Source organism: Numida meleagris, chromosome 1, assembly GCF_002078875.1.
Source record: "Numida meleagris isolate 19003 breed g44 Domestic line chromosome 1, NumMel1.0, whole genome shotgun sequence".
In the NCBI taxonomy this organism is placed as follows: domain Eukaryota; kingdom Metazoa; phylum Chordata; class Aves; order Galliformes; family Numididae; genus Numida; species Numida meleagris.
Window position 1 is genome coordinate 116,777,637 of NC_034409.1, and position 20,981 is coordinate 116,798,617.

Below are 20,981 nucleotides of genomic sequence, written 5' to 3' on the forward strand. Positions count from 1 at the left end.
TCAGGTGTTCCTTCATGGAGACTTGAATTGTTTTAACTATGCAGTTGTTGCAGCCAGAACTGGCTGACTGGGCTCTAAGTACATACAATGTACTTGAGAAAAAAACAGCACGCTGCATTTGAAGACAGCTTGACCATTTATCCTTAGATCTCTGAATTCTCTGAATCTTACAAATGATACTCTTGGCTACAGAAATCCCCAAATTTCCATGCTGCAGCCAACTGCAGCCATATTCTGGGACAAAACTGTTGCTTTATTCATCTCAGAGAGACTACTGGAAATATATAACTCCATTGTTTTCCAGTGGTGCAGTCACATCATAGAGGGCCTCAGTGCAGCTGTGAGAATGTGGATCATTAATTAAGACCCAGTAGAGAGTCAACAGGCTCTGAACATTGCTGTTGGCAAGCTTTTCTCCAAACAACATCTTCCATACAACTGCAAACGTGGAGGAAACGCCCTGCAAAGCAGAAATTTGTCCTCCTACAGTTCTAATTCCCCAAATAATTTTCTTATTCTTATTGTAGTTATTATTATTATTATTCCAAATAGGCTAAGTTGTTCTTCTTACTCTAAGAAGAACTTGTCCCTGTTGCAGGAAACATTGCTTTCTCAGACCAAAAGGTGCTTGTAACCAACTTGCTTTGAAAGCCAACATCTGGGATGATTAAAGTTAAGCCACTCAAGTTTGCAAGCTTTCTGAGAGCTGCTTTTGAAAAAGCACTTTAATGAAAAAATGCATATGCTGTCAAGCAGAAAGGAGAACTGCTTTATGTCTTCCAGCAATTTTTCTTCGAGAAGTGGATTAAATTAAACAAAAAATACTTCTCCTAAAGGCCATGTTCACACTATTCTTAAGTCTTTTTATGGGCACCCATCACTTCTGCATACTCTCCTCCTCATCTGTCATCCCACGGTACATATTAAATATGGGGTCCATTCCCACTGTGCACACTAACAGGGAATGCAGAAAGGCATGGTAGCTGACAATTTAAATATATATAAAATATTTGAGAGTATCTCAACATATCTTCTTGCTCAGAGAAGCTGTGGTGCCCCATCCCCGGAGGCGCTCAAGGCCAGGTTGGATGGGGCCCTGGGCAGCCTGAGCTGGTGGGGGGGCAGCCCTGCCCATGGCAGGAGCTGAAGCTCTATGGTCTTTAAGGTCCCTTCCAACCCAAACCATTCCATGATTCTATGATTCTATTAAAATTTTGGCCTTGTTTATCTGAATTGTGAACATTAGATGAATTGCACTGAATAAGACATTGCTGGGAAATGTGATACTTCCAACAGCCACAGCTACAGGTGCAGTGGTATAGACAAGACAGGACTATCTGCGATTTCTGTGATGCAGAAATACTGCATCACAAGAGCTTTAATAACTTCCTGTGCTCAACCCAGATGTTTAGTTATAGCCTTCAATGCAAGGATGATTTATACGAGTGGTAGAAGTAAGGACATTTGGTTTCCAAATGTTTTGTTCTTCATGGATGAATCTTCGGGTGTGTAATGGGCTATATATTCAATAACATATGCAACCAAAAGAGAAGAGCCACCAGAGCTGCTTTCAGCATCCACCCAGGAAATGCCCCAGCTGTGCTCTTCTGTCTCTCAGAGAAGAAAGACTGCAAACACAGTGCCTCCTGCCTACTCTCACACTTGGTTCTCCAAAGGTATCAGCACAGCAGTACACATTTAACTCCAGAAGAAGCAGGGATGGGGCATCCACAGCTTCTCTGGGCAGCCTGTGCCAGTGCCTCACCATCCTCTGAGTAAAAAATGTCTTCCTAATATCTAACTTAAACCTCTTTTAGTTTAAAGACATTCCCCCTTGTCCTATCACTATTCGACCATGTAAAAAGTCAGTCTCCTTCCTGTTTATAGGCTCTCTTTAGATACTGTAAGGATGCAATGAGGTCTCCCTAGAGCCTTCTCTTCTCCAGGCTGAACAAGCCCAACTCCCTCAACCTTTCTTCATAGGAGAGGTGCTTCAGCCCTCTGATAATCTTCATGACCCTCCTCTGGACCCAAAGTTCTCACATGAGGATGTCTACATGTACCTCCACAGGACAGATTCTCCTGTGCAGCCAAAGGGCCATACACATGCCGGAGCCTTCATAACAGAAACAATAGATCTTTCCATCCTGGCAAAAAGTTTTCAGAGCTGAGTATCTCTTAGTCCAAATCCCCTCTGTCAAATCTGGTTGAGGTTGGCTGGCAAGATCAAAGGTTCCCAAGCACAGCTGTGGGATGAAGGGCAGAGGCAGGGAAAGCACATTTGTGTAGACTCTGCTCTCAGAGGAAAAGCGGTTGGCAAAAAAATCTGCTCTTCCACACATTGCTATAACTGAAATTAGTTTTAATGCATTTTACTTTTTCCTCTCTCTCATATAAAAATGAAATTAAAATTAACTTTGCACATAGATTAAAGCCAGAAGAATCCCATGTCAAATATGATGTCTTAAATCCAACATCGCATGACAATATGGTATGTCTAGAGACACTTCTAGCAACTTGTCATGGTTGCCAGAACTAGTCTTGGTGCTACTTCAGTGATTGCGTCCATGTCCAGAAATGACACTCAGCAGCACCTCAGGAGGATATTTGATGAAGGTCTCGTGAAAGGGAGGCACGATCACTTCACATTGAAATCATAAACCCAGACCTCATGGGACAGAATCATGAAGACTAAACATGTGTTTTCCTCAAGTCACAGAAATTCTCAAGAACCAAACTGGAGCCAAATATAATTATCTTTACAATTCAAATTGCTTATGTCCCTGACAGCCCTTTCCTGAAGTTTCCAACATCTCCATTTAAAATAAAGCTTTGTACTTATTTTTTTTAAGTTGTTTCTGTTGGCTTTTTTCTTTTTTTTCTCTATTGACACAAGGTTATGAGACACAGATTTGTTGCTGCCTCACATTTTTATGGATTTATAACTGGACCTGATTAAAAAACCCGTAACTTTCAATAAAACTTGTGGACACTCACACAAATGATTTTCTATATTCATGTATACTTCTTAAAGTCAGTACCTGATATTTTCATTTCATTGGAAATGAAGAGTATTAGCTTCAGGCTCACTGCCAGGCCTGGGTAGAGGATTTATCCAGGAGCAAAGGAAAGTATGTGGTGAGTTTCTTTTTTTGTGACATTTCTGAACATACTGCAGTAGGAAAGCAGGTATTCTGGATTACTTTTCAAATTTTGGTATCAGAACAAATCTGCATGAGGAGAGCACAGATTTGGAAAGGGCATAAGCAAAAATGTCAAATGTCGTTTCTGAACAGAATAACTTAACACTCACACCTCTGTTTGTAAAGGGCAAAAACAGAAGAGAAACAGCGGTACAGTTAAAATAACATCAGATTTTTTTCCATCTTAGCTTTCACTGGCCAGAAGTACTACAAATGCAAAAATGAGAATTTGAAGTGAAGCTCTGACAAAGAAATGTGTAAACACACAGTTTCTGAGTCTTCTCTCTAATGGGAGGTAGCAGGATGGAAACATCAGTGGCGATTCGTTGTCATTGCCTTTCCCCAGCAGAGGAAAAAAATAACTGCAGAACTGTCATTAGAACAAGGGTTTCTGCTCAATTCTTAGAAATTAGTACAAACGTGATCAGTCTCTTCCTGGGTGCAGTTGGCTGACTGAAATGGGACATTCATTACCTAATTTTACAGCAATACGTGAGCCAACCTCTTACCAAGATGATGCTTTTAATATAAAGTGATAGAATAAGCATCTTGCAATATGCACAGCAGTAAGACTGACCAGGGAATACTAATGGCATCTGCTTTCACTAGGAAAACATGTACAGCCAGGCAATACATTCCAACAATTAACTGAAGACATAATAGCCTTCACAAACATTGGGTTTGAAGCACCAATTAATGAGAAGAAATATGAGCCTGCAGAACGGCACGGAGCTGCATCAGGGGAGGGGCAGCTGGGGGTTAGGGAAAGGGTCTGCACCAGAGGGCGGTGGGCATGGAAAAGGCTGCCCAGGGCAGTGGGCATGGTCGCAAGTGCTGGAATTCAAGGAGCATCTGGACAACGCGCTCAGACACGGGGTTTGATTTTGGGTGGTCCTGGGTGGAGCCAGGGGTTCGACTCCATGATCCTTGTGGATCCTTTCCAACTCGGGGTATTCTATGGTACTGTGATTCCACATCATCTACGCAGAGAGGAAGTCCTCATACCAAGACTGTCTGGGCTAGGACACACAATGGGAATTTCATACTGACCTTCTGAGCATCACTTTACTCTGTATGTAGGCTCAACTTGCTCCAGACTCAGGGTGGTCAGGGCCAGGAGAACACTGATACACCTCAATGGGAACCGCAATGTGCTTGGGACAGAGAGATCAGGCACGGGCTCCAGTGCATGGACGTAGTCACAGAGCTATCAGTTAATTTAAGTGAAAGATATCTATTTCCTTCCAGTTCTTTTTTAAGCCTACTAGAGTCTAAGACTTGCTCCTCTCATCTAGGCACTTACAGGCTTTCAGTGGTACCAGATCTTACCACAGAAACACAGTCTGAGAGAAAGCAGCGCACCATGCCAGCTTGGAACTGAGCTGCCGGCCTTCACTGATTTGTTTCCTCTCCTTTTGAGAGCCAGAACTGGTTTATCAGAAATGATTGAACACAGCTCACTTCAGCCCGTCAGCCAGAAGAAGTCACAGTCCTTTACAAGCTTTCATACCATGATATTGGTATCAGCATTGGTGAGGCCCCACCTCAAGTACTGCGTTACATTTTGGGCACCTCAATACAGAAAGGACATTGAGGTGCTGGGGCAGGTCCAAAGAAGGGCAACAAGGCTGGTGAAGGGCTTGGAGAACATGCCCTATGAGGAGCAACTAAAGGAACTGTGGCTGGTTAGTCTGGGGAAGAGGAGGCTGAGGGGAGACAATATTGCTCTCTTCAAATACCTGAAAGGTGATTGCAGTGAGAGCAGGGCTGGTCTCTTCTCACTGGTGACAGGTGACAGGACAAGGGGAAATGGCCTCATGTTGTGCCAGGGGAGGTTTAGGTTGGATATCAGGAGAAACTTCTTTATGGAAAGGGTTGTTAAGCACTGGAACAGGCTCCCCAGGGAGGTGGTTGAGTCACCATCCTTGGATGTGTTTAAAAACCGTTTGGATGTGGTGCTCAGGGACATGATTTAGTGGTGGGTTGTTAGAGTTAGGGTAGTATGGTTAGGCTGCGTTTGGACTTGATCATCTTGAAGGTCTTTTCCAACCTGAGCAATTCTATGATTCTATATCGTGATTACTCTTTGTTACTGCCTTTGCCTTCAGAAAACACGCTCTTAAGAGGAATCACATGTGTTTTCGGCTTCACGTCATAAAATCTTTTGTGGCTTGCCATCTATTTTTCTTCACTGTATCTGGGGATGAAAGCAACTATATAAACATATTTTGAGTTACATATAATACCGAATGAAAAACATCCTCTGCTGTGTGAGTCTGCAGGTACTGCAAAAGATGTGAAGCTATTAAAATGTATTTTGATTGGCACGACATAAAATGTACGTTAGTGTGTTTGAAGTTCAGATGTATTCGAGTGCCACTTGTTCACAACTGGTTGCTCAAGGAGGGCCAGATTTCTGCCACTGGCTGGAAAAAGTAATTCACTTGCTGTCACCAGGCAGCCAAGCAGGGGCTGAGCAGCCAGACCGCAAGCATCACCCAGAACGAGCCCACATTCCTCCACTCCCATAAATAACACGTGTTGGGTGCAGAGCACCACCGTCCTTCCAGCTGCAGTTCTCAGTGCAGCACAAAGGTGCTGCCTGTGCAACAGCCATTCAGCGTATAGAGGCACTGCTTTTGGATATGGATCTAAAAACCACATTTCTATTTTATTTTTCACTACAGGAAAGGAAAAATGAAAAAGGAAATAAAAGCTTGTATTCAGTTCCTTTAAAGAATGTAGTAAAGTAGAGCTATAGCCACGGAGCTCACATTGCAAGAAACAGGCGTTGGCTATGTATTCCTGAAGTCAGCTCCTGGCAAGGAAATGCTTGTAGATCTAGAGCAGGGCTCCTCTCACCATCTTTAACCTAACCTCCAAGAACAAAATCAGTCCATTCACCTGAAATGAATTGGAAGAGCTAAATGATTGCCATAAGCAGAATGTTATTTGAAAGTTTTGAAGGTGTGAAGGTTAACAAGCAATCAAAAACAGCGCACACACAAAACCCCAAAAGCTACGTGCGCAGCATCCACACAAACTGCAGATAAAGCTCTCCATATTTCAGTTAGAGAGTAGCATGTGGCCCCTGCTGGATCAGCTTTAGCTACTCCCAAAAATCTGCGCTATTCAGAAATTTCTGGATGACTGCAGTGATTCAGTAGATGTGACTACAGAGGAAAACAATAACAAGAAAGAAAGGAGCAACTTCCTTAGTAGTTCCTCCCTTGTATTTCTTAAGCAGGGGTGCACTGTGATGCTGTAGCCTTCGTTTGAGCATTTTCCCCTTGCCCTCACCATTTCCCACACCTTCACAGCACACAAATCTGTCGCACAACTGTTTGTCTGGCAACACAATGAACCACAGGTTCACTTTCAACACAGACTGCTTTCTCATCCGTTCATTTCAGCCGTGCAGCTGTAGCGGAATCAGTTCCCCAACCCCTTTCATGGCTCTTCTGGCTTATTTTCTAACGTAGAGAAGAGCCGTGGGTCTCACAGGAGAGGAGCTGATGTAGGATGAGAAGGAAGAGGTCAGACCATAGAGAAGATGGCTGGGACCATACGGCCCTGTGGCACAGCTAGCAGGAGAAACGCCGACACAGCAACCCCTTCACACGAGCTGCAGCCTTGGGAAGCGGGTTGAGTAAGTTGTAGAGAACACCCAATTCAGTCAAGAAGTCTGAAACATTCATCATCTTTGAGAAGCTCTGGTTAATTAAATTTTCAAACATCTCTGCATATTCATGAGCATTTGAAATTAGAAATGTTAAAAATAGGAACTCAGAGACTCAGGGAACAAGGACTCCGCAAACCCGGTGATGTCCATTTCATGAGCAAGTTCTCATCAGAGTTGTAGCGTGACCAATGGAATAAAAATACACAATATATAAAAGGAACTAGCAGCAGTTCAAGTCTTTAAATGTTATCTTTAACAACATCTGACTTCATGATTTACAGATGAAACTTCCAGAAGTGAAAATACTTTTTCCATATGCCCAGGCTGAGTGGACAGCATCTTAAAAATGATTGGGACTCATCCGAGTTAATGAGGCTGTCTCTCCCTCTGCTTACCATGATGAGCACTGTCTCTCACCTCTGCTGTTTCCCCAGTCACTTAAAGTTATCACCGTATTTCTTATACTGATGGTGCTCCACCCACAGCTTGCACCAAAATGGCCTCCAAACCAACCCAGGTGACCAGAGCCCACTGCTCCACACCTCCAGCACAGCACCTGCCCCACGATGCAGCAAGAGGCAGAGCGTGCAGTCAGTGCTTGTGTGCAAACAGCTTGGGAGACACGCGAGCACAGCGACTTCCCCTTCTACACGCTGGTGGTTTGGGATCACACCCAATTCCAACATCTAACATATCATCAGGGCTCTGAGCCAGCAGCAAGACACCTCTATGCTAATGCTCATTTTTGTTAGAAGCGGTAAAGATCATCAAAGCGGGTGCTGGATTGTGGTGCTGCCACCTGACACTGCGCATTATTGGACATGCAAGTGACAGCCTGGAGTTTTGACACTCAGTGTATGTGAGAGGAGGAGCAAGTTGTTCGGTACCTTATAAGCATACTGCATTCCTCCATGCACTGTCCCTATCTCCTGTGCACTGCAAGACTGGACTAGCTTGGATCAGCCTTCAGCTCTTGGGGTGCCTTCACCAGTTCCTCACCTACACTCCATACAGTGTCTCAAACAACACAGAAGCACACATAATGGAAGCACAGGACCTTGCTGCCCATCATTACGACCATTAGCTCTATCAATAACGTGGAAGTCTTTCCCAAGCTCACTCTGTACCTGCAAAGAACCAGAAGAGACAAGAGGCAAGTACAGTAAGCGTGCCCAAAACTCAGGGCTACAAGCAACTGTTGGTGCTGGATGCAACAGCAGCAGGTGTATGCCAGCTGTATGACCACATTCTATGCACACAGTTTTTCATTGAACTTATTCTGCTTATAGGTCAGCATGTGGGAGCCAGAGAGGTTGTCTCTGCTTTCCTTAGCACTGCCCGATCCCTGCTGCAGTCTTAAGCACACTCAGTTCTTCCTTTCACACAGGCAGAGGTGTTACCAGCCACCACAGGCTAAAGGCACAAAGGACTTCACTACCTAGATGGACAAGAAACCAAAGTAGACTTGAGGCACATTTTAAGTGTAACTTCTTAAGATATATGACTGTCTTAAATCCAACCAACCAGAAGCTGTGAGCAGATAGCTTCCCTCTTCCTAGTATTTAACAGTCATAATGAAAGAATGTCATAAAGGCAGCAGAAACTACTTTTTTTTTTTAACATGACACAGGTAAAATCTTCAAAAAGGATGTTATCTTATTAAAAAATAGAAGTTAATGCTCATTCCATTTATTATTCTGTTAGTCTTCACTGGTGTTTTTAAATATGAACATTCAAGAACTTGCTGCCTGAAAAATTCATTTGCAGTCACCCTTTCATTCCAACTAACTCGTGGTTACAAAAAGTCATCAAAAATACATAAAAGCACTGCAAGAGAAGCCAATCATTAGGAGAAAATTTCCCGGGATGTCCCAGTGTGAAGTGTAAGCAGAATTTGGACAAGGCATGGAATAAAATACTTTTGTTTAAACAAATGGAAGCATCAGTTTTGATAATTAACTAAAGAATAAAGTCAAACAGGGAAGTGCTGGGTAACATTAGCAGCTACCAAAATCAGAAAGGCTTCACATAGCTGTACATACCCAGCTTTGCTAGTCTCATCTGCTTAGACTCTTGCTTTACTGTGCCACTGATGCTTGTCTCTGTATATACAAATGTTACTCAGACAGTAAGATGTTTCCGTTGTACATCAATAAAATATTTTTATCTTTGGGTCTAAGTAAGTCGTACTAACAGTGCTCCACAGGCAATATGGCACTACGTGCTGTGCAGTGCTCACTGAGGTCATGAAACTTACTGTTCTTTGAAATTATATACAATGAAGTAGTCACACTACTTTGAAGTCCAAAGAAAAACCCTGTAGATGTTGTGGCAGCACTTTCTGGTTTTGGTTACTGTTTTGTTTTCATACCCTTACCATTTCAGAGTCGTTTTCCCAATTCCATGAGCCGAAGACAGCAGAGACGCCACTGGAAAGCTTCTGCCTTTGACCACTCCATGCTCACATTGACAACTCACAACACAGTTAAATCCCATTAATTTTCTATTTATTTGCTTGGGTAATTTGTCTGCACTGAATACTCCCTTATTCTGAGCAGTTTTGTTTTAATCACCATTTCATTTCCAGTATTATCATTCTCTTTATCTTAGAGTACTTAGAAGTCATCTTGTCATCTTTCCTTAGGAAAAAATAGAATATAAGCCTCACACCCCACATTTCACATCTCTCTCCCTTCCTCCAATACCTACAGAGGGTAGGCCAGGCAGTGCAACGAGCATACACATGCTCCCCCACCCCATCATATTTGTTGTGCTTTTCTTTTGCTGGTTCATCCTCCTGGCTCATTGCCCCCAGACACTTCCCATCTTAACTGCTCTTGCTCCTCCATCCTTTCTACACTTGACATAACCCTTTTTGCAACACAGTGCAGGTGTACTTCTCATCGTGCTTTCAGTCATGAAGTACGCTTCTCTCTCTTTTCCTCCCTTTCTCCTTCCTCCATTTCTACCTCTGCAGCTCAAGTTCACTCAAACGTACCAACACTGCATGAACTTCTTCACTCAGTTCCTAAAGCAAGGGTTAACTGCTCACGTGCCAAAAAGGCAGCTCCATGTTCTGTGCTATTAATCACTCCTGCACTCCATTCCTCTGCTGCTACTTTCTCACTTGCTCGTTCAGCATTTCAAACTTTCCAAATACTCCCTTTCTCTCTGTGGGCTTTATCAACTTCCTCCTATTGCCCTCAGGCACCATCATTTGCAATCTCCTATTTCTAAATTAAAATAAGAAACAGAGCGCTCTTCCCCCTCTCACTTGTCCCAACACCTTATTCCTTCTAGCAAGTTGTCAACACCTCAAACCCCAAGTGGTAAAAATAAAGATGCAAGAGACAACTAACCATCTTCCCTGTTGTGCATGCAGGCATTTAAAATGACTCTTTATCCTACCCTCTGTGACCTTTTCTTAAGAAGTTACAACCTTCTCCTTTCTTTTCCCTAACTACCAAGTCATCTGCTACCGCTGTACTTAAAGCAAATGTGCGTATGTCTCCCTCCCAGTTAGCTGGAATTTATGTTAATCTCTACAGTCTTTCTCCGAAATCACATTCTTCTTTCATTGTATGACATTATTAATCTTTCTGAATTGCAGCCCACACTAATGACTTCAACTTGCCCATCCTGTTCAAGCTCTTCTTTCCCTTCCTAAACTTGTTTCAAATCTTGCATCGTTCCTAATGTCTCATTTCTGTATTTTCTCTGTGCTATGCAATGAGTCATACAACCCTCAAAGTCAACTTGCCACTTCAGCAGAAAAACTAAGAAACAGATTACAGACCTCCAAAAAATTAACAAGTACAGAATTCCCCAGTAAATTAATATTTTTCTGCAGAAAAAATCACTGAAGTCTCAAGTGATTTCCCACACTGCAAACATCAGTGTTCCACACCACACAGCACTGTATCCGAGCACGTATTATGTGGAAAATAACTGAACTGAATAGTCTGAGAGAGACAAAATTTTAAGATGTTAGGAAGGAATTCTTTACTCAGAGCGGTGAGGCGCTGGCCCAGCTTCCCAGAGAAGCTGTGGTGCCCCATCCCTGGAGGCGCTCAAGGCCAGGTTGGATGGGGCCCTGGGCAGCTTGAGCTGGCATGGGGCAGCCCTGCCCACAGCAGGGAGTTGGAGCTCAATGACCTTTAAGGTCCCTTCCAAGCCAAACCATTCCATGATTCTATGAAAAGATACTCAGTAAAAGGACCATTCTGTGCCTTTATGCTTGTTAGGTGACAAATGAAAAAGGTACAGTGGTAAGCACCGTACCCATTAATTCTGCCACCTTAGCACTGAATCCACAATGCATTTAAAAATCCACACACAAGCAGTAATAGCGTACCTTTATTTTAACACGTGCACTGCACTGATGCAGTAGATACAAAGCCAGAAGTCTTCTCTTTGCACAAATTATCATCAAGTTTTTAAGTATCTAAGTCACATTTCTAGGTGGAAGCAGCATTTAGTGCAAAGAATAATTCAGAAAACCATAATGTTAACTGTGTCTTGGGAACTGTTTGCATACATAGTGTAGCAATGATAGCTATTCCTAACTGGCCTTAAACATGGAAAACCAAACAGCTGTTGCAGTTTGCTTTTGAAAATTCTAACACAAAGCAGTTTATTTTCCTGCCCTTAAAAACGAAAACAACCCTATACTACAGCAACAAATAAATAAAAACTGACAGTGTGTATATACTTGCTCAGAATCAATTCAGCAACTTAAAAATAAAAGGTAATATTCAGTGTTTGCTGAACTGCTTTACACTATATCTATCACTTTAAAAATCCTACATTAGAAAGTTAAAAAAAAATCCCCCAGATCTCTGTACTGTTATCAGTTGAAAGCACTGCTGACTCTCACCTACAAACACCTAATCCAAGTCCCTTGGTCATGACAGGGGATTACAGAGCACCCCTGCACACCCAGCATCTCTGTATTCAGGAAACATATCTGCTAAACAATGGGCTAGCCTTGGTACAGCAAGCCAGCAAGCCTAGCAAGCCATCTTCCAGTTCACATGTGTCTTTGCTAAAAAACAACCCACCCCTACTTGTTGTGACTGACTTCTAGATCTACCAAGCTCACTCTGGAAAACATGCTGTAAGCCCTGTCTTAGTGAATGCCTGCGTGCTTAATACCACCTACGTGGTAATCACACTAAGGATTAATGGGAATATTCATGCTTGCCATGGTAAGGGTACACGTAACTGCTTACAAGACATCTGCATTTGTTTGTACCTACACAATATACTGATCATGGTCCTGTATCATAAATGAAGAGCTACTACGAGGTTACAGGAAATAACAGGGGATGGATAAAATAGAGCTAAAACATTCAGCACTTTTCTCTCCTCCCGTTCCATTGGAGGATCTGCTCTTTGGGGGCACTTCAGGATACATGGGCCAAGAACTGTGACCCATGTGTATCTAAGAATCAGCATCAGCTAGAATCACTTGAAACAATAAGACAGGAGAACACTTCTTGGTTCTCCAAACTGAAAGCAGTTTAACAGTACAGCTGCACATATGAAATAAAGGGCAAATTTTTACAAGTTTTTCCAGTATCACTCTGCAATTCCACACGGGTCACTCCAATTTCATCAACTGTTTATGCATATGGGATGCAGCAAAACTGTTCTTCTTTATGTACGGTTTAAGAGTACAGATCCTAAGAGTGTAATCTTTTTTTGTGAACAGTATCATTTTGGTTATGTGGGGGAAAAAACACAAATCAACTCCCTCCAACTAAACTAAGAAAATATGAATCCTAGGTGTTGAAGGAAAAACATAATTATGTGTTTTGAGATAGTGTACTTTTTATTCTATCTTGGCAGTGTACAGAAATGTACAGAATGGTTACATCCTTCCTATCTCCTCTGAAGTGGAATCTTTTAAACACTGAAAGCAAACTTTTAGTACATAAGAACACTCTTATAAAAATATAACTTTTATGACAACATGATAAGCAATTTAAGAAAAATGTTTTATCTTTCAGAACAAAACTACAATGCTTCTGAACTTCCAGATTTTTAAACTGCAAGTGTGTAATTCAGCAAGAGCCCCACAACTTGGTCAGGCTAGAGAAATACAACCTGGACTTACCCCACTGAAGTATATCTATTTGCTCCAAAACTTTCAAGAAATACTGGTGAACATGAATCTAGATCACACTCACATTTGTTTTCCCTGTTAAGTGATTTTTCCTTCTTCAAGAATCTAGTGCTTCCCATAAGGCTGAGGAATGTATGTTCACAAGAACCTTAATAGACTTAATTTCTTGCATTGTAGTGAGATATCAGCCTTAATTTTCAAGCTGACAGAGTTCAAAGTACCTCTATAAACTACTGTTACATCCATATCAAAATCTAAATAATCAATACGGCAGCAGCTAAAGATGTCCATGAGGTGAAAGGTCAAGGACTCTTTTCTCCTGCAGAAGAGATGACAGCAATATGATGAATGAATGAAACTACGGTAAATAAAGTTTAAAATTAGCTATCTAGCTTTATTCCCTTTGCAACAAAGGATTTGGGGGTATTCTTTCAGAAGGTCCCGTTCCACTCTCCCTCCCCTTTTTTTTTTTTCCTCTTATGCCTGTCTTCTCTAAATGGAAACACTGTAGTATTAAATTCCAAATATCAAAGAAAAAGCCCTCCATCCTTAAAAAGCACAACAGATTAAAAAAAATAATCTGGTGGTAAACGAACAAGAAAAACAAGCTCCATGGACCACCCTCAGGGATGAAATGCTCAAGATGTCTTTTTTAATCAAAAAGTTTGTGAAGACCTACAAAAACTAAAAAGGATCACATTCTAAAGGTTCAGTGCATTCAGCAGCTATACAGGTTTGCTGCTTACTCATCTTTAAGTTGACTTTCAAAAATAACACCCTAGCTCATCAAAATATACATTTTTCATTTGCTTTTAAATTAAAATAACAATAAAAAAAAACATTTAAAGAATTCACAATCAATAGCATGACTAAGTTTCAGGATCATCTACAGCATATAATTTAAAGGTTCCAGATGCCAATATGCACCATGTGGCAGGCCTATATGCTTCATGTAGCATGTACATTTAGAATAATCTTGATGTTCAGACTTCAGTTTGTTTCTTCCAAATAGTGTAGAACACCCACCTGAAGAAAATAAGCAGTCAAGGAAAAAAACAAAACAAAACTATGTCATACAAAGTTAAAATGGAAGTAGCTCTTTTCACTTATCTTTCAATTCTGAAAACTCACAGCTCATAGAAATGGGGTAGGTAAAAACTTCAACAGCGAAATCTCTCTGGATTCTCTTTTTTGCTCAGCAGTTCCAAAGGGAATCCCAGTCCCACTGAAACTGAAATCCTCTGCAAACCCATCTTCTAATCCTTGCTGCAGATTTTCAGGCTGTGCACTCTGCATTGCAACCACTGAACAAACTACATAAGTACATCAGGATGAGCAACTAAAACTCCAAGTCTCTGATCACCAAACTGGGATCCCTCTCACTCACCTTCTCAATAGCTAAGGAGGAAGCTCCAATAGGAAGGTAACATCCAGCTAACTAATTTGTGAATTCCTACTGCAGACATGACTAGACACACCATTAATACTGAAATGTTCAGTAGCTGAACGCTAGGTGTCCAAATATCTTACTGGGTAAACATTTAACTGCATCTTAACTGCCTCAACAGGGGTTCTGCTGAATGCTCACTTGAAAAGATACATCTAAATTTTGCCTAGGCTTTTCTCTATAGGATTCTGTGATGTTGGCCTCAGGTGTCCAAATACAAAGTTCTGCTTTTTGAAAAGTATCACCTAGACTTAGCTAGAAGCAAAAGCAACTATAAGCTGCATCAGTAATCGCTAGTGGTCCTTTGCTGGGAGAAGGATCCAGCTTCAACACAGCTGTCATGGTTTTGTGATTTTCAATTATTGGTATTCCACATCATAACATCATGTAGTGAATATACCTGGTTCTCAGAAGAGAAGGACTACTACAGTCCCCACGGTACTTTTCTCCTCTGTTACCATTTCCAGCCGGAGGGAAAAGATAAAAGCTCACAGTATAAAAACTTGCAGATCACGAGACCTCGTCCCTTTTTCCGCCGTCTCTCGTCTTGGCAGCACCTCGCTCTCCAGCTGTCTTATCGTCAGCAGTAGAGTGAGGCCTACCTTGATTTTGGGACATTCTCTCTCTCTGTATTGGATTTATCAGCTTAAATTGTAATTATATTGTATTATAGTGTGTTGTTTTGCATTCCGATATCTTATTTAGTAAATTAGTTTGTTTCTCCTCAGATTGTTGCCGCTGTTCTTTGCTCTCAGGGCCATCTCCTTACCCTTTTCCCCTTTTCCCGGGGCGTGGGCCCATGGATCCCCCATCCCCTTTTGTCACGGAACCGGGCCAAACGCCCGTAAACTGTTGACAACAGCCATGCAACAGCTACGCTCAAGCCATGATTCTCTGAGGATGCTCCTGTCAGCAAGGACAGCTGATCCTCAGGAACCTTCTTGCCGTGCTGAGCATGTGAGAGGTCAAAGTTATGTAATTCCATCAGCTTACAAATGAGCAGATGAGAGAGTGAGACACAGGCATCACCCTTTTTTAGAATTGCAGCAACAGCAGCTGAGTAAGTCACAGATTTCTGGAATTTAAAACTTAATATAACCAAAGTAAACTCACATAAAGATAGATTCTCCTGCTCACACAGCAAGGTCACACACACTCCAGATGGGAGCCTGCATGTTCATTACAGGGCCATGGTAGAGACCTCACGGACACACACGCTTTCCTTACAATAAAGTTGGTTTTTATGTCAATAGCTACTTGAATTTCAGATGAGACCCACAGCAACACTGGTAAATACCAGAATTTCAAGCAGCAATTATACACAACTATTCAGGAAGTAGGCAAAGAAAATGTAGCTATAAAATGTGGTAAGCTTGCTTAGCATTTTGGCCACACTGAGGTATGCATACAGCTAATTTTTGTCACGTTATGAAAATCAGCATTTGCATTAAGTCAAAAGATTCATTCAATTGGTCAACAGGTTTCATGAATCTGAATGAATATCATATGCCATTTTCAGAAGAAAGATATAAAACCTGTATTTTTTAATTACTGTCACAACTCTACTGCAAATTTCTACATCTCAGTCATCTGTGAAACAGCACGTAGGTATAATCTTCCATCCAGATACATACCACCTTCTACTTGGAAATTTAAGTTTCAAGAAAGGTGATAAAAGTACAAAGTACAGATGAAGGGATATCAGAGGTCCAAAACCAAATTGAAAGTCAGAACTGAAAATATTTTAATGGCATCTTACTTTGGGCTAATCTGAAGTCATCATGATAACTTTTTTAATATTCTTGCACCTACACTGCTATATCACCAGGTTTTTAATTCAGTCAGAAAAAGTACACTAAGAAAACTTCCCTCATTTCTCTTTAAGTACTGTTCACTTTCAAGCTCAGTTACTCTATTTAATGGCCACTTGAAATAATATTTTTGTTAAAAGTATGTTTGCTTACTAGAAATATTTAAACGTACTATTCAAAAGAAAGAAGTAAAATTTTTGATATATTTAAAGTATTATTTAATACTTTACTTTAGTAAAGTATTATTTAATACTTTAGGCCTGACATTCTACACTGCATAAATAATACACCTGACAACACTTGAAAACATTAAGAAAAACACAGCCAGATCTTGAAAGGTGCTGATCATTTCGCCACCTGTGAATTTATGGCACCTTTAAAAAAATAATTCCTTCAATTATATTCAAAATAAAATTGCAGTTTTTTTTTCATAGTAAATGAATTATATTAATATTTTTGAAGATAGAACTGCCTTCTTGCATTCAAGTTCATTACCTCCAAGCCATCTAGGCTTACTTGGTTTATTAATACACATTCTCTGCACTTTCTCAGTCTTTAAGGATACAATTCCATGTAGGAGGGAACGCACACGATTTCTTTTGAAAACTCCACAGGACAATAAAGCCTACTAAGTTGTTCTTCATACAGAGTCAAGGCATCGGTCAGATTGATACAGTTTCCCTGAAGAAAAAATAAAATTCCTGGTTATAATCAAGCAAAGAAGCACAACTGCAGATTAATATATACACACTGACATTAATGAAAAGCTCCCATATACTTTAAAACCATACAGAAGCAATTCTTAACATTTAACATTTACAAGGCAAATATTGAACAGCTTGCCTTCATTCTGCCTACAGCAAAAAACAATTTGTGTATTTTCAAGAAAGAGTAAGTACGGGGGAATTATCTATCTTCTCATTAGCAGAAGTAACTATTGCATTACGGCTTCCAGTTAGAACAGATCACTGCGTGTTGTTTAGCTGTAACATTTACACAATAACCATTTGCTTTATGATTGCTTGAACATATCAGTAAATAGCATTAAAATACCCAGATTTTCTCTATTATTTAACATCGCCTAGGTCTTAAAATATTAAAATGCAGTATAAAAAACATAGTCTGTTCATTTTAAATCAATTCTTCCATAAAACAATATGACAAAACAAATCACACAAGTTCCGTGGCTGTAAGCCACAGTCTTAAGCTGTTGTACATCTGAAATAGAACTGATTCCTCTGATTTACGTTTTCTTTTGGTTCTATGTATAATCTAAGAATAGTAGTATATAACTGCATATTTAAACACACATACATATGATGTCCTTATCTTCCCAATTCAGTGTTTTTTTCTTAAAAAACAAAAACACCACCTATAAAAAGTTACCATATTAATAGACAAAGTAAGCAGGGCATCAATAACAACAAGACCAAATAATCCAGATCGACTGTAACAAAGTTAATTAACTACTTAACCAAAGGTGATGCTCTCCATGCATCAATACAAAGTCTAGCAAGAAAATGTTTAACTCTGTGTTCTTCATACTTGCACACATTGATTCCTATTTTTATTTAAAAAAGAAACAACAACAACAAAAACGTGCACACAAAAATCCACATAATAGCTGGCACATTGTACTAGAACGACATTTTACACTCATCATTTGGCTATGAACTCTCCTCATGAGAGTTCATAAGTGCCCATGAGGCACTTATTACAGGTTTCAAACAAAACAAAACACATAACTAACTCACTCATTTGAATGGTTCAAACAATCTCCAGGAGGATCTAAACCATTCAGCAAGAAAGTCATCAAGAAGACTTCACTGTAGGATTTTCTCTTCAGTCACAAAACTTCAGCTGTGAATTTCTGCTATCCTCTTTCCTTCTCCTACCTTCATTCCTTTCTACACTTTCTTATTTTCCACGTTCTAGGACTGAGGTACAGCTCATACAGAAAGCATTTCTTCCTTCTCCTTAGAGGTTCAAGGTAAATTTTCCACCTGGCTCTGTGCATCTGTTCTTCTGGGCTTTTACCTCCTTTGTTGAATCTGCTACTTCAGTCACTCAGGCCCACCCAAACGTATGAAGAGAACTACCACCCCCCAAAAAAAACAGAGTGCAGCTTCTACACAACTAAGTAGAACACATGACACTTTAACCAATGACTTCCGAGGTACATGGCAAACACAATAAAAATAATTTAAAATGAAGTTATATATATTCTGCGAAGTCTACAGATGACTCAGTGTCTCAGGTATGAGGTGCCAAATAAGGACCTGCTCAATGTGAATGTACTTCTGCTGCAGCACAGCACAGAGATGAGACGCTCTTCAATCCTGGTCAAGGGTGAGAAAACGTTAGCAGTCCTCAGCCTGCTGACAGACAGATTAATTCATTTGTGGTCTTCTCCCTCCATCTCCCTCATGAGGAATCTGCAGCTCAACCAGCAGGCTCCAAACATGAAGTCTAACTATGCAGCACATTGCACAGAAACAGCCACACAAACCATTAAATCTACCCATATGTGAACCCTTATGTGGGTCAGAATGAGACATCTTCAGGAGACACGAGTCCCCATCTCTCCCAAATGGCTGGGTTTACCAGCTTATGGTACAAATGCCAATTACCTTTACCAAGTCACAAAGTCTACTTTCTTCCTCAGATTTCTTATGAGTCAAAACCGAAGCACTAAGTAGCATTTCTCCAGAGGTATTTTCAATGTAAAAACCTCCTCAGCCTTCCATACATTCTATCACTTCTAGTGGAAGAACAGTAGTCTTCTTACTACAGAAGACAAAGAAAGACATCAAAAAAAACAACTTTCATGTACACTTACATGTGTACACAGCTCCTAGTAACCTAGCGTATGAGCCACAGTCTCACAAAATGATGACAAGAGACCCATGGCACAGAAGACTACAGTTTATCTCAGGTCATAATATTAGTCTCAAGACAGAAATACGTAGGTTGCTCTGTAAGTAATGCCTCCTATATACTGCCATGGAAACTACATCAGACACAAAGAGGACAAGAATGCTACTTAACAGAGCAAATTCTCAGTCACAAAACACTTTTTCCAACACAGTCACCACCATTAGCTATGCATTTTCACCAGCACTGAACAAGAGCCTGCATGCTCGTAACAATCTGCACTAGTCAAGGTGACCTACTGTCACCACTGCTGCAACACACCTCTCACTGCCTCACTGTGCTTACAACCACTGGTTGGATGTATCAGTAAATATTACAACACCCAGATAAATGCTCAGCAAGTGTAAATGAATGTCAGTGGGTGCCATTTTTTCTGCATGGAGGAAATCAATAGCACACCTGTGCTTCACCTGCACTTCCATGCCAGACACCATTTTGTCACTGTCTCTCCGCTGACATCTGTTGCATGGAACCAAATTTGATGGAATACTGGTGGAAGATCCAACCTCTACTGCCATACCGCCATTATCTGCCTCTGTCACTGTGAGCCAACATAATAAAATAGGAGGCATTACTTTTGGAGCAGCCCTTGTATATGTATTAGAAAGAAAATGATCTAGTTAAAAAAAAAAAAAAAAAGTTGTTCTGCTCCTGCTGTGTTTATTTTTATATTATGACAGTAAAAAAAAATTTCAACGAGTTTTTTATATGGGAGAAAAGAACAGTATCTTTAAAAAAAAAAAAAGAAGGTTGCTAGTCTTTTTGGTTAAAAAAAAAAAAAAAAAAAAAAAGATTTCTAATACTGCCAGCTTTTTATTTCCAGAACGACCCTTTCTCTTCATGACTGGACAGGCCAAAAGCCTTCCAGCAAAAGTACTCTGTAAGAAAGTACTGCTTTTCATCTTTTTTTCTTGCAAAGTTCAGAGCATGTAAAGAAGAAGAAAGCCCAAAGCAACAGACTCTGCCCATAGCACAGCAATACTGCTCTAAGCAACTTCTGGAAATGTTTGCACTTTTTTTTTTTCCCATTATAGAACAAGATATCTTGCCCCCTCCTGCCCTCAGATAACATGAGTAACTTGCATCTGACTGAAATTATTCCTTCAACAAAGAAGGAACCAGATTTAATTAAACACTATAGGTCTCTCATAGGCACACCTAATTCAATACTTCAGGACCTCTAACTCAAAATGAAGGACAAGTTCCATTAGGACTCCAGGAACAAAGGATTCATTCAACACTTCCAAAATACCACACTACCTGTACTTCACATTTGTAAGTCCCTCTGTTAACATGCTGCAACGTGTAACTCTCGGAGATCAGTATTTATTTAAGAAATCCGCACCTCACTGTTTAACTTCTGTTTCGCAGTGATCCCAGATGTTTAAAAATGGCCTTAAAATAATAAGTGCATACAAATGCAACTGAAAGTCAATTCTCACACAGTGAGGAACTCAGATGAGTTCAGTGAATAGATGCACAGATGCTTTTATAAACAAGGCAGAGGCTGAAACAACCTGAGCTCTTACAAAAACAAGTATGCCTACAACACATCTCCCATCAACATCATTTTTTACATATAACATCAGGCGATAAACAGAAATAAAGCTTTTAAAGCACAGTCTGACTTTGGGATTTGAACGGTATTTTCTACTTCTCAATATTGGTAGCATTTTTTTCCACTATGATGTATTTATACATTTATGCTTCCAGAGAAAAAAACTTTGAATTAAAAAAAAATCCTATGCACCGCATCTTTTAAAAATCTGCATTTCCA

General features: G+C 40.5%; 1 protein-coding gene across 1 annotated transcript in view; it reads right to left on the reverse strand.

The window, feature by feature from the left end:
* SMS (spermine synthase) overlaps positions 11,226–20,981 on the reverse strand; it is a 51,394-nt gene continuing 41,638 nt past the window's right edge. Inside the window, exons 10-11 of the mRNA XM_021408915.1 lie at positions 16,836–16,951; positions 11,226–14,038 (exon numbers count right to left, since the gene is read on the reverse strand). Of these exons, the coding sequence (XP_021264590.1) occupies positions 13,996–14,038; positions 16,836–16,951 (159 nt within the window). The 3' untranslated portion in view covers positions 11,226–13,995. The remainder of the gene's footprint in view (positions 14,039–16,835; positions 16,952–20,981) is intronic.